The 15,745-nt window shown below is 35.6% G+C and overlaps 1 protein-coding gene across 1 annotated transcript; it reads right to left on the reverse strand.

The window, feature by feature from the left end:
• Positions 1-222: 222 nt before the first annotated feature.
• On the reverse strand, positions 223-10,245 carry LOC131675288 (uncharacterized). Its single transcript, XM_058954216.1, has 2 exons — positions 8,815-10,245; positions 223-315 (listed from the first exon to the last, which is right to left on the reverse strand). Exons 1-2 carry the CDS (start codon positions 10,243-10,245, stop codon positions 223-225), a joined length of 1,524 nt encoding a protein of 507 aa, XP_058810199.1.
• Positions 10,246-15,745: the final 5,500 nt, after the last annotated feature.

Below are 15,745 nucleotides of genomic sequence, written 5' to 3' on the forward strand. Positions count from 1 at the left end.
TAAGACGTTGCTTGTTAAAATCGGTAAATAAGATAATAAGTTATTAACAAAAAACCATAAAAAATGACATGTTTTTCAATATTTTTTTCATTTCCATTAAAAAAGATAATTATACTCAAAAAAGTTCAAATATTGCGGTCTTCTCATAGAAGTAAGTGTAATTTTTATTTTTCAAAATTTTGAATATTGAATAAGCTATAATATTATTTACATAAAAAAGGCTTAATTGCAAATTTCCATAACTTTCTTTGATAAATATCGTTCAATTCTCATCGGCGTTTCGGCCGATTCCTTTTGAGTTATAGTTCCCGAATCCTATAAGAAACATTGTTATTTCTATTTATTTTTTATTGCGAAAGTGATGTCAATTAGGCAATAATTTTAAACGACGTATAAAACCTCTTATCTTTGCCGGATTTTTTCACAGCAATTTGTAATAAAATTTTTTCAATTTAAAATAATTCATATTATAGTTTAAGCCTATAATGGATTTTATAGCTTAATTAGAAACGAAGTTACGATTCAAAAAATTGCAGCGCGTTTAATTATTGAGATTAAGAGATGAAAATATTTTTAACCTACATTTTCAATGTTAAAATTACATATCCTACACTTGAAACTTATTAATGTGTTTATTTATATGGAAAACACATTGGAAACTATGACGCAGCTTCCACGCGGCCTCAACGCCCAGTGGTGGAAGGAATGCGCTCGAAAACTGAACGCGCCACTTCAAATCGGTCGCGTGGAAAAAAAATTGCTCTAACTCGGAAACTTACCATCAGATTACGACATTTTTTTTAAGGGATAATAAAGAAAAATATTTACAATTAGCATGCTTTTGAGGTCAACTAGCGTATGCTTAATTTTTTTATACATGACTTTATAATTTTTACAAATTTTTTTTCTCAGCGTGACGTATTTTTTAATGGACAATTGGTATAATGCACAAATATTTACTAAAATTTCAATAATAATTCACAAAAATTCATGTTACACCTAAAACTATACCTACAGTCTCTGCTGCCATGATCTTTCATTTAAAAATTTCAGGGTTCCCCTGTCGATCACAACAGTGGAAAGTAGTGACAAATTCATCTATTATCATACAAATTTTCTTTTATATTTTCTTATCAAGTACACCCACATCCAAGAAATAGAAAAATTACGAAGACAACTGAATTTAGCACGTATATATTACATTCTTTTAATATTTATGACTATATGAGTGATTAATTAAATAAATATTTTTGTTGTGACGGTAAGCGTCCAGTTCGCGCTACCGTCTCGATCGCGAGGGCAACACCTGTCGGCCGGAAGAAAGAAAAAGGGAACTCGGTCCGGGATGGGGCGGAACGCACGCGAAGAGAGAGGGATCAGTGAGTGAACTCTGGCATCGGCAACAGACAGTGTTTGAGCGTGATATCCTCGAAAACAAAAAAATAGAAGTTGATCAATTGTAACTGACCCGTCGCTGCTGACAACGTTACATCCGGATAGCCGATACGCCATCGTAGGCCGGTTACTAAGTTGCCGAATCGACCCGGTGGAAGTGGCAGGGCGGTCGAGGAGGCCTCGTTTACGGCGAAAGTGGCAACCTGAACTGTGCAGCGGAAAACCACAACAGATTATTCCCCCTAATAACGCGACGAATTACTAAGGTAAGCTGGCCAGCTTCGCGTCATAATTATGTCGAATAGCCACACGTAATATTATAACTCTCTCATCACGAAGCCGTGCGTGAGCGTTACAAAATCGGTAGTGAGCAAGCGAGCGAGTGTACAATTCGAATGAGCTACGGCAAAGAAAATGGCGGTGCGCAACACTGTCGCACATTTTGAGCAAATGTTTATGCGCGGGCCAAATGCGTTGTAAGAACAGCGGAACTAAACGAATCTGTGCTATCAAAACGATAATTTACTTTCGTTCCCTTTTTTGTTATTTAGTTGGTTGACTGTTACCCTTTCTTCCCCTCTTCTAGATTAGTTAATATCGCTCGTCTTCGAATTCTTCGCGCTTTAGTTCTAATACTCCTCAGTTAAGCATTTGAATTAGCTGGTACACGTGCGATATCTCTATCGAGGCATAGATACAAGCATGCAGAAATTTAACCCCGTTATACTGTATAGACTTACCTAAATGAATACAAATACATTTTTGTGAATCAAATTGGCTCTGGAAATTTGTTCGTCATTACATTTAGTTGGTCTAGACTACTCGTATATTTGGTAAAATAAAAAAATAAAATAATTATTTATATCTGCCTTGATCCTGTAACGTCATTATTAAAAATCCTGCCATATAAACATTGCAAGTGAACATAAAAATCTGTAGTCTAAAATGTTCACTTAGAAAAAAAAATTGCCATGCGTAGATTTCAAAAGAAATTTACATATGACTATTTCAAGTAAACTTTTCATCAGATAATTTCAAGTGATAGTTTAAAGTATATGTTTGTTTTGTAAAATGTAAAATTTTTAATTGAAAAATTAAAACAAAAATCCAGATAAATCGTTTGCAAGTGATATTTCGGCAGATCCGTATTGTGTGTTTAATAGAGTCGCAAACTTTGCAGGAATCTACTGATTGAATAATATTTTTAGAAATATGTGTTTATAATCGATTTCTGGATATTTCTCAATACATTTCGTAATCCATTAGAAATGGGCATTATAAAACTGTGTATTTTATCACGTGGCAATATTAGCAATGATTTTCCTTTAACTTATTTTTTTATCCATCAATAACATGTCTTTAGGTTGTAATGGAGTGACTATTTAGGCGAAGGAACGTCACGGTGTACATGACCGCAAGTATGTACTCGTGCCCGAAGGGTGCCGCGTTCGCGTGCAAGGTCGCACTCGCGGGGAAAATGCTGGTTTGTCGCCCTGCTGCTCAACCGGCTTCGAGCCTCGGCGATGCTCTTCGATACAGCTGCTACCTCGTTAATTGCTCTCCCAACGCGAGAAGTCGAGGAGCCGGTGATGTTCAAGTGCTAAAAAGAGAAGGATCGCGAAAATTCATGCGACCACGACCGATATACTCGATGCTCGTGAGTTTGTTCGGCGAGGGAGTTCGGGAAATTGTCAGGCAAAAGATGGCTAGCTAGCTTTTAGCTTTTGAATTTGAGCATCTCGGCTCTATTGAATTGTCTGCTCAGAGATACGTTTCGTCCGTCGGGCGGCCGCTACAAAACGATTCAACAATAGCGATAATGCCATGCTGGACGCACACAATCAAGAAATCGCTGCACGTGCAAGAGAGAGAATATGTGCAAAGCTAAGCAAAATCGCGTGAACGCTTTCGCTCGCAAACAACACAAGTCGAACGCTACCTTAGCTCTGCCGCTGGCAACCTGACAAAGCTTTCTCACCTAGCGCTTGCTGCTACTACTGACGGCGACACGCTATTATGGACGTCTCTCGGTGAAGACTTCGTCCTCTGCATGGCGCTAGATCTCGAACTTGTTGAGCTTGGGGTTCCACTCTGGTGTTTGATAGTGAGCCGCGGTCTCACTAGCAGATTGTCACACAAAACTCAATACGCGAAATCGCACGGGAAATTCGCCGTAACGATTCGAAAGAGGCTTTTTGACTGTTCGTCACGCGCGGATATTGCGCTCGAATTACCTTATCTTGTCCACTCTAACTGCCACCACGCCGAAATCATGGAATGTTTTGTTCGTTTTAAAATTAAGTGTGACAACTCGTACGGACAGGAAAAGATTCCCGGTATACGAGAGTCCCGTTCCTCTCTCTCTCTCTTCTCTTTCTCTTACGCTTTCGCGATCACGCCGCTTCGTTAACCTTGAGCCGACGCCGTACCGCCCGCGCGATTCGATTCGAAAAACGAGGAATATTCGTTTCAAGGCATTGCAAAATTTACGTATAAGTTCTTTTTTCTTATTTACAAGTTTGCAATTATAAGATAAATGATCCTTGTTTTTGCAATACACACCGGCGCCGTTATGACAAAACAAAGCTTCGTGGTTGTTATCTTAACATATTTAGCAATGTATATCTGTAATAACATTGGAACTTTAATTAAGTAGATCGTTTGTAAATATCACTCCGTAAGAATCCTTATTTTTCCAAGTTTAATTTTATTTTCATGGTGTTTTGTAACGCTGAGCTCCGGTCATTTTTATTTCTCATTTCTAGTCACATATCTTGTTATAAATCTTGTTTAAATTTACCAGTACATCTATGTTCACTGTAGTTTCGAATTTTTAAAGAGCACATTCACTTTCTTTATAACTATCTTCTTAGCGCTCTTGATGAAGAGAAAAATATTTGGAAGAAAATGCGACAACTCTGTATTTTACCAAAGTTAAGTGGGTAGAAGCTTTATGGTTTCATTCTGGATGAGCTAAACGACCACTTCGCTGAATTTTCCGTCTCAACACTTCAGGATATAGATAGCTAGATAGTCGACATGGAGTTTGAGGTACAGGAGGAATTTGCTTTCAAGCCCATTACCATTGATGATGTTATCCTGGCTATCTCTCATTTCTCCTCGGCTCTTTCAGGTTTTTGTAACAGCTAGCCTGCTTTTTAAGGCCATAGGTATTCTTCCGTGCCTCCTGGATAGAAACTTCTTATTTTCTCTTTTTCATCTGCTTAAATATCAACAATTCGAGCGTTGGGTCTCACTAATATCGTGACTAACAGAAAAGTACTCTCAACTCTTCTCTTGATATGGCGTCCGTTTAATGTCTCGGCGTTTACGCATAGCAATGAATATTTGAATATTTGAACAGATATCTTAGCTATGATTTTGTAAGCTTCGACGAGGTGGTATAGAACATGCATTTGCGAGCCAAAATTTAGTTAGTCTTACTACTCACTTGAAGTTCATTATTTCACGTCATTGATTATAAGCGATTTCTATCCGTTCAGCTCGCCCAGGTTTGCTTGCCCTATATTACTTACCACTGCAGTGAAAAATAATTGGCGACAAATCTTCCCTATTTAAAAACTTTATTTATTTATGAAATCACATTCTTACTCTCGAATTGTTCTGTCTTATCTATAAAGTCTTTTAAAGGTGCAACACCGCGGTTTTTGGCTCATCACAGAATGATTAGTAGGAACTAATCAGTATTTTAATACACCAAACACGTTCCAAAATGAAGCACACGTGCGAAGATGAATGCAAAGAGTAATTTTGATGCAATCTTTTTATTTATATATGTGCTTATGGTTTTTATTTTTTGTATTTTACGAAAAAAACTGAAACATTTAAATGCCTACTCGTCAGAAGATTGCATAATAAAATACCGCTAAATATTAGAACTTTGTGATTACGAATAATTTAAAAAATAATTTAAAACGAAAAATTTTTAAAAATCAAAAAAAAACAAAAACCAAACTATTTTATCCCAAGAAGTGATATGCAATTTGCATATCGGTTATAGAAAGTTTGATTTACGAGGCTGTGGTTGTTAGCTATACTTATGTTACTTTTTAAATATGGTTTCAAGAATTTGATAACATATAATACATATTATTCACAATAAAGTAGTAAATTTTTCTTTGGTTTACAGCTTAGTGAAAACTTGCAGACAGGTATTTTCTTTTTCGGTATGAGTAACAGTGTAGTGAATCCGATAATATATGGAGCATTTCATCTATGTCCTCAAAAAAGAAATATTTTAGTAACTACAAAAGGTATGGAAAATAATTGACATTCTTTTATTTTGTTCGTTGATTTTTTAAATAAAATAATAACCAAAGGGCAAATAATAATCAAGGGGCAATTTAAATTTTACGCTATTGTTAAATTATAAATTTCATATTTATTTCTCTATCTAATTATAGTATGTACCCAATAAACTAATTTTTTTCATTAAAATTATCTTTTCTTTATAAAAAATTTCTCAAAACGATAGAGATGTAAGCTTATAAATCCACAATTCATTTCCTTGACAAATGAGTGCCCATATTTCATAGCAACCTATGATGAGATTGTAACGGAAAAATCAACGTTTTCGTAAAATTTAGCCCGCTACTTCACGTGACTAATTATTTAATTTATGCGGTCAAGGGAAGCAGATACTCCAATCGCTGAGTGCTGTATGGAGTGAACGTACCATGCTTTCGGATATGCAGGAGTTGCAGAGGAGGTGAAATCACAGGACAATCAATGTAATGAAAGTAAAAGTCTTTATTTGAGAGCGAGTGTAGGCAAGTCTAATCAATTACTCTAATCTAATCTCTACTTCAACACCTACGAATTCGCGAAAGAAAAAGAGAAAAAAGCCACAAGCAGTTGAAGAGTAGAACAGAAAATCGATAAGACGCTAAATTATATGAACTCTTATTTATTTACAGCTCAAATCATGACTAACTGTTAATTTTCCCGATGGAAACACTGAGGCTGATGTTCCGAAAAGCTACAGTAATAATGTGCGTGCATCGTTGCGTAGTCATTGGCAATAACTGTCCAACAGTTTTGCCCACATAACAATAACACAGAACAGTTTTGCGATACTAAGAGAGAGAGAGGAGGCGCGTGAAAGGTAAATTTTTCAGTGAAGCCTTAGTTGTTGTTCGAGAAACTGCCAAAATTTTCATCCTGTTGCTGAAAGCTAGTTTTCCGTTGGCTGAAAATTAGTTTTTCTCTGGATTTGTACGTACGTGAGTGGTAACGAGGTGCAGTAGAGAAGCCGCAGCGAATCACAACAGCAGTGAACTGCAGCATTAAGTGCAACTGTCAGCGATCTTCGTGACCGAGGCAGCGCAGCAAGTAGTAGTAAGCACCTGTAGTTTTGCAGACTAACAATTACGGCTACTCCCCGTAATTGCACCGCAAGGTAGGTGCATCTCGCTTTTTCTGCGCGACAAAATACTAGCGAAAGTATTTTGTCAATCGCGACCGTTTATGTATTCGCGTCGAGTGTTAGTTTTCACAGTAGAATTTTCAATTCTATCTCTCTCTCTCTCTCTCTCTCTTTCTCTATGTAAATCCTATATGCGTGTGCAAGTCTTTCGGTCCAACGGAGACTGTAGGTTTTTAGTGTTAAACGATCTTGATTTTATTTGCCGCATTACATTATTTCGTTCCCTTTTAGTTTAACGGACCCATCACCGGTTATTTTTTTAAACCGATTTTATCTAAGGAATAGTTGGACTAAACATTAGGTCACTCACACCTAAGATAAATCGAGTGTCACAATTCAGGTGACTTAAGGTGAGTTCAACTCTGTTGGAAAAGGAGACATTGGAACGAAAGTATCAATCTTAAAGGCTATGATCTAGTAAAATAAGAAATATAAAAAAAAAAAATAATAGAAGAATAATAATAGAATAATAATAATAAAAGAATAATAAAAAAAGAAAAATAATAATAACAAAATTTAACATGTATATAATATACAAAATAATATACAAAATTTAACATGTAGATAGGGAGATGCAGCCAAGATAGGTGGGTAAAAGGGAAGAAATAAGTAAAGGTGTCACGTGACAGAAGAAAAGACAAAGATATAAGACACTAGCGAAACACCGCAGTATTCGCACGAACAAGCCTTTTAAAAGCGCCCAAGCAAACTGAGTGAACATCCAGCGGAGTTGACAAATTATTAATAATGAGGCATGATCGATCAATAATTGATAAATGGTTAAGATTCCACCTACGTGAACGGATGAAAAAGGTATGATTACGGGCACGAAGAGTGCGTGCTGGGACAATGTAGAGGATACGGTTAGAGAGTGAAATCGAATCGATGAAATTATGACATAATTTATAAATGAAAAATGCAGACTGGTAATTAATGAAGGATGTGATGGTACAAATATGAAATGAGTTTGCAATGGCAGAGTAGTCATGAGAGAAGGGATCCATACGTGGGCCGAATTTATTAGCTAAAAAACGCAGAAAACGATGCTGAACAGTCTCTAGCAACTTAGATTGCTGGTCAAAACGTGGAGCCCAAATAACTGACGCATACGTGAGACGAGAGCGAATGTTACCATTATAAAGAGCAATGAGGGAGGCCGGTCGCTTAAAGGCACGACATTGCCTAAACAGTAGAAAAAGTGACCGGGATGCCGTACGGCAGGACTGATTAATATGAGCGGTGAACGATAAACTCCGATCGAACAATACTCCCAGATCTTTAAACTCCGTCACCCGACAAATCGCAAGATCCATACAAAAATAGTCGAATATATACGACGCTGTACATCGAGAAAATGAAAGGACTGCACATTTATCCGTATTTAACAAGAGCCCATTAACTGAGCACCAATCAGAAAACCTCAGCAGATCCAGCTGTAACTCATCGGCATCATTCCTAGATGTAATAAGTTTAAAAATTTTAGCATCGTCAGCATAGAAAGAGATGAAGGAAGAACGAATAACAGAAAATGCATCATTCACAAATATAATGAAAAATAGTGGACCAAGGTGCGAGCCCTGCGGTACCCCTGAGGTAGCCAAATAAGATGAGGAGATGAATTTCAGGAGCTTAACAGAATAGGTGCTATGTGATAGGTATGAAGAGCACCAGGATAGAAGAGGGCCATGAATACCATAGAACGACAACTTAGCAGCCAGAAGTTGATGATTAACACAATCAAACGCACTGGTAAGATCAGTGTAAATCGTATCAACCTGCCGATCATCATCGAATGCGTCCGTAAGAAATTCAATGAACTCCGCAAGATTAGTAACCGTTGAACGGCGCGGAACAAAACCATGCTGGGAGACATTAATGACACGAAGAAGGAAACGAGAAAGTCGTATGGACACCAGATGATCACACAGTTTAGAAAGCACATTAAGCTTGGCAATTGGACGATAATTACAAACATTTCTCCTGTCACCACGCCTCTTATACACCGGAATGATAAAAGCTTGTTTCCAAGCAGTAGGAAAGGTACCGGATCGTAGAGATAAATTCATAATAGACATGATCGGTTGAGCTAAACAATTGGAACAATTTACAAAAAAAGTAGACGGGATTCCATCGGATCCGGCCGCAGATGACGGTTTCAGGCCAGCAAGGCCCTGAATTACCTCTTCAATATCAAGAGAAATGTCCGACAGCGTATTAGAATCAAACGTTAGCCCCTCGAAACCATTAAGTAGTGAAGTTGACGAAAAAACCGAAGGAAATCGCTCCGCAAACAAGTTGACAATATCCGGACCATCATGGGCATCGATACTATTATAATACATACTATCAGGATAGCCAGAGCCACAATCCTTAGGGTTAGCAAACCTCCAGAATTCTCCAGGATCAGACTCCAATGACTCCTCAACATCACAAATAAATCGGTTGTAATCGCGCAACGTCAGACGCTTGCAAATTATCCGGAAGTTCCTGAAGTCATGCAATGCCTGACCATCTCCTGAAGCCTTAAATATCCGGTGGGCAATCTTCTTCTGAGAAATGGCAGCTCTCAATTCGACTGACATCCAACTGGGGAATCTAGCAGTGAATGGGCCAGAAAGTGGAACGTTGCAGCTAATAATTTCGAATAATTTCCGGTAAAAACAATCAAGCGCCATGTCAACGTCCCACTCATGACCATCAAGGAGATCATTCCAATTTGTCGAAGCCAGAGCAGCGTTAATACTGCTATAATTAGCCTTTTTAAAGTTGAAGGAAGCAGAAGTATCAAATGGTAGAGAGCTCGGTGAAGCCACTGCAACACAGTTCAAATTAATAATGACAGGTTCGTGATGTCTGTCCGATGGTGCCAGAGGATCCAAAGCCGTGCAGAGAGACGCCGGAATACTACAAAATGCCAGATCAAGCGTATTTCCAGAGCAATTTGACGAACGAATCAACTGAGCGCACTTAAGAGAGCTCGTACAACTCTCTAATCTAGATGCCGAATCACGAATAATCCTACTTGCCAGTGCATCAGATGAAAGCACACCATCACAAGCCGACCACATGAAGCGGGGAAGGTTGAAGTCACCCACAATTAGAACAGCACACTCAGGATATCTGGCAGCTGAATCCTCCAGAGAACAGCAAAAGGAATCCAAAGATGACTCGAATATCACTGGTGAGAGAGACGTAACTGGCGGTAGATAAGCAACGGAGAGAAGTAGCGGTGCACCATAGTCAAGCTTCAGAGTCACATGCTCCAGATCATAATTGAGGGTATGTACTGTTACAAAGGAGCATGCGCTCTCAATCCAAACGAGGATACCACCTCCCCTAGATTTGCCACTCCGAACCTTACAGCGATCCAATCTCACGAGCGAGTAGCCAGGAATCCTCAGCATAGCGTCCTCCACCGTGTCAAGTTTGAATTGATGCCGCACCCTCCCTACTCTCCAGACCTAGCCCCGACTGACTATTATCTGTTTCCTAATCTCAAAAAATGACTTGGCGCTAAGAGATTTAGGGACAAAAAAGAAGTAATCGAAGCTATAAATGGGTATTTTGAGGAGCTTGACGAATTAGTCTATAGAGATGGCATTACTAGACTAGAACACCGCTATGAGAAATGTATCAGCCTTGGAGGAGATTATGTTGAGAAATAGAAAAAAAAATTCTTAAAAACGTTGTTTTTCTTGGTCAGGCCGGAAACTTATCAATCTACCCTCGTAGATAGGAGGTAATTCGCTAAGCAAGAAATTAAACGAAATTTAAATAAAGATCGAAGAGAACTCCGACCATTTATTAAAGTCGATTCATTATCCGGGCTACGTGCAAGATTAGATTAAGAATGTTGTTTCTTACGGTTTAAGCGAGCCTATTTATATGATGAGTATGCGAATTTCTCCCCACCACCGGAATTATGAAAATCCACAATCAGCATTTTAAATTCGCTAGAAAACACATTTACAATTCAACTTTTTTATTTTTAATGCTTATAAAATGTTGAAATTTAATAAAAATAGAGTTTAAATGTTCTTAATGGAATGAATATTTGCTAATAACTTATACTTATGTTAGTAAACATAATTTTTATATGATATCAAGTTAAATTTTTTAGTTTCTTTAGAATTGTAAATTAATGATCTTATTAATAATTTTATTATATATAAAATAAATACTGAAACAAAGTGGGTAACACTTGTTATTGAAAAGCACATATTTATGCATTGTTTTTAGTCATCAGACTCGTAACCCCCGTTTTTTATTAATGAAAAACTATATTTGATGACCATTTTTTTCACTATACACATTCCAAAATCTGTTAAATCTTGACAAAATTAATTTTTTTATGCACAATAATCAAAAATAAAGTTGACCTGTTCCGGCATTTTCAAAAAAAAAAATCCCTTGAGGGGGTGAGCTACCCCTAACATTTATACTATTATATTTCATTATTCCATTACAATATCATGGTGTAAATCTCTTGGATACTATCAAAATTGTTACGTAGTTGATGTAGTTTGAAATTTTCTGAAATCAGCCCTTACAAATGAATTCATCCCTAAAACTCAATCTCAAGTATTATTTTTTCATTACTTGAAAATACCCTAGGACTATTCAGTGGCGTAAAACGTGTAATAATATTAGTTCACATCCTTTGTATTGAATTAGAATTCTTCACCCCACTAATGTATCAACCCCTATTTTTCAATAAAAAAATGACACCCTTTTCCATATGAAAATACTAGTTTCTTGAGTTTGACGAAAAAAATTTTGGCAGTATGCACAATATTCAAATAAGAAATCGACTGTTCTCACCTTAATAAAAATAACCTATAATAAGGGGTGTACCAGCCCCACAGGAGATATTGTCGTATCTCTATGATTTTATTCTTTTTCTATGGGACTTTCAAAAGTAATAAAAAATTAATGATTCAAAGCAAGAAGAACTAACTAATTATCGAATAAATGCATACGAAGAATAAACGTATAAACGCTTGGAAAACAAATTAAGAGAAGTGAACAGCTTAAAATAACAAGATAAGATTAAATTTATCATTTTCTTGTTGTTGTTGTCGAGATCGGACGGTGGGAAAAACCTCAACGGTTAAATTATCGTCTTGCTATGTTTTGGATAGATAAGACCTTTTTCGACGATGCGATCACACTCTTGAACTCACAATCAGCTCGCCAAAACAACACTCGAATACTCGATATTACCTCTCATCATCAGTCTTTAGTCAGAGCTTCATCGAGCTCGTTTGAATCAGTATATTAATTGTGAGTGCAGTGTTTGTTGAATTTACAAGAAATTACATTGGAATCCAATAAATGTGCAACCAAATTTTGAAACTTCAAATTTCATCAAAGTATAACATAGTATTTTGGAATTCGTACATATTAATTCTACCATATAATTTTTGGTCAATACTTATTTCCTGATTGTAAGTAAAATTTCCTTTTGCGTAAAATTTCTTAACGCGGTAATTGATAGATATTGTATACATGCCCTCGCCATTTTTCAAAAAACGCACAGAAATTGAAAGTACTCTATTTTACAGCTCTTTACAAGCCCTATCTAAAGAAACCATAAAAAATTATTTTCATCATTTTTTTTACTCTACATTTTTGAATTAAATATTTTTCCGAAGAAAAAAGCTCAAAAATTTTCATACTCACATCGTATTTGACGAAAATAATTTTTTAATTAGTGATTAAGATATAGCTTATAAAGAGTTATAAAATGCAATACTTCATATTTTTATGTGGTCTTTTTCCAGAATTGGTGAGGGATCAAAGATGGACAAGAAATTTTGGAATTTTCAATATTCAATTATCGTTCGAAGAAATTAGAAATGAAATTGATACGTAATTGTCAGTGTAATGTTGATTTAAATGATATTAAAAATTATTGCCTGACTTTGTAAAAAAATATTCAAATTAATGCGCTTCGGATTTCATCATATAAAAAACAAATAATAATTATTATTTCTAGGTATTGGAAAAATGACTATTAATCCTATAAATGTTATACAATTATTATTATTATCTTTTCAAGCTATGAATATACAAGAAAGTCCCATTACTAAAGATGAAATTGCTTTGAAGGATAATATAGAAAAACTATTACTTGATTGTATAAATAACTTTGAGAATCCAGAATTCATTGTGGAATCTACATTAGCTTTTCAAGAACCATTTAAGGATACTGAAATGCATATTGTTGAAGATATTGATAAAATCTGGTCAGCGGATGTTGATGAACACTCACTAGTATGTACAGCGGATACAGAAGATCTATCTTGGGATTACAAACGAAAAGCTGTGGACTATTGGAGAAGCGGAGTTACGAAAAATCTCGCTCTGCAAACTGTGCAGCATAGATTTCGAAAAGTCCAATCAATTACACAGTTGAAACTATGGGCGCATACTTTGAATAAAGGAGGCACTTATAAAGAAAAAATTGGAAGAATCAATAAATTTGTATTAGATAATTTTCAGTCGGCTTCCGATGTCGGTTATATAATTCACGATAGAGATTTACAAAAATGGGCATTACAAGCTCAGAAAATCGTTGGACATGAAGATATAAGGTTTAAAGCGTCACGTCATTGGCTACAAAATTTTAAAAAGGCTCACAGAATAGTCAGCAGAAAGATAAATAAATTCGTAACAAAAAAGACTGTTGAAGGGAGAGAATATTTACAAAAAACAGCTAATGATTTTGTTTCAGATGTGAAAAAAATAATTAAAAGCAAAGGTTTGGAATCAATTTACAATTCAGATCAGAGTGGATTTCAAATTTAAATGCACTCGGGAAGAACACTAGCTATTGAAGGCGAAAAGCAAATTGAATGTCTTGTAGAATCTGTAAGTTCGACGACTCACAGTTACACAATTCAACCACTCATTTCAGGTGATAGGAGACTGCTTTCCCCATTATTCATTGTTTTAAAAGAAAGTAAAGGAACCTTTGAACAGGTAGTAGAATCCAAATTATTCAAGCCATCAAATATTTACGTGATGCCTTCCGCTTCTGGCAAACTGACTTCAGGTATGATATTTATTATTGGTGATTACAGTTTTTAACTTATGTCATGTGAATAAAAATGAGTTTTTTCAATGGTTACAGAACATTTCAAAACATGGCTGAAGGATGTGTATTTTCCCAATGTTGGGCATTCAAGTGTCTTATTAATTGATTCGTGGAGTGGGCATTGCCCTTATGCTGTAAAGGAAGTAGCACCTCCAAACAAAATTGTTGATGTAAAAATAATTCCAAAAGGAACAACAGGCAAAATTCAGCCACTAGATGCTTTCGGCTTCCGAGTGTGGAAAAATTACGTCCGTCGCTTCGAGGACAGTGTAACATTAATGAATGAGGATATAGAACTTCATAAAAGAAATAACATTATAAAACTCCAATCCTTGGTACATAATCAATTGTCATCTCCTCGATACAATAACCTATTCAAATATTCATGGTATAAAAGTGGCTACGTTGAATCAAAGTCAGATAAGTTTGATAACCCCGTAGATTTTAGTTTTGGTAATGATTGTAATGAGCGTTGTGAAGTTCCTGGTTGCTCTAACTCAGCAATTGTAAGATGCTCTTGGTGTAAGAAATCATTATGCTTGAAACATTTTTTTAATGATTATCATTATTGCCAGGATTATAAAAAGTAACATTAAAACTCAAAACTATTGAAATATTAAATTAAAAATTTTTTTGTACTTTGAATCATTAATTTTTTATTACTTTTGAAAGTCCCATGGAAAAAGAATAAAATCATAGAGATACGACAATATCTCCTGTGGGGCTGGTACACCCCTTATTATAGGTTATTTTTATTAAGGTGAGAACAGTCGATTTCGTATTTGAATATTGTGCATACTGCCAAAATTTTTTTCGTCAAACTCAAGAAACTAGTATTTTCATATGGAAAAGGGTGTCATTTTTTTATTGAAAAATAGGGGTTGATACATTAGTGGGGTGAAGAATTCTAATTCAATACCAAGGATGTGAACTAATATTATTACACGTTTTACGCCACTGAATAGTCCTAGGGTATTTTCAAGTAATGAAAAAATAATACTTGAGATTGAGTTTTAGGGATGAATTCATTTGTAAGGGCTGATTTCAGAAAATTTCAAACTACATCAACTACGTAACAATTTTGATAGTATCCAAGAGATTTACACCATGATATTGTAATGGAATAATGAAATATAATAGTATAAATGTTAGGGGTAGCTTACCCCCTCAAGGGATTTTTTTTTTGAAAATGCCGGAACAGGTCAACTTTATTTTTGATTATTGTGCATAAAAAAATTAATTTTGTCAAGATTTAACAGATTTTGGAATGTGTATAGTGAAAAAAATGGTCATCAAATATAGTTTTTCATTAATAAAAAACGGGGGTTACGAGTCTGATGACTAAAAACAATGCATAAATATGTGCTTTTCAATAACAAGTGTTACCCACTTTGTTTCAGTAAAAAATTACGAATTGTATTCGAGAAATTAAAAAAAATTTGTTTTTAGGGGTGAACTTCAAGGGTGGGTTTCACCCCTTAAATGGGCTTATGGGCACGTATAAAAAAATACGCGTCGAATATTTTTTGATGTTCTACAACATATCACAATTTCAAGAAAATCGGTGAGGTACACCTCGGGTACCTTCCTTGTCAGTACAGAATTAATTTTTCTACAAAACGTAAACAAGGATTGAAAAAAAATAAAATTCAATAAATTATATATAAATAAGTGCAAAATGTGTCACTGAAGTACCTAAAGGAATAAGACATGTGTAACGGTCTTATATAATTTTTTGCGGTTTAAAATTCACGCAAATTCGCCTCTGCATCGATTAAGCGTTCATTCGCGAATATATAAATATG

Source organism: Phymastichus coffea, unplaced genomic scaffold, assembly GCF_024137745.1.
Source record: "Phymastichus coffea isolate CEN01 unplaced genomic scaffold, Cenicafe_Pcof_1.1 PCOF00018, whole genome shotgun sequence".
NCBI lineage: Eukaryota > Metazoa > Arthropoda > Insecta > Hymenoptera > Eulophidae > Phymastichus > Phymastichus coffea.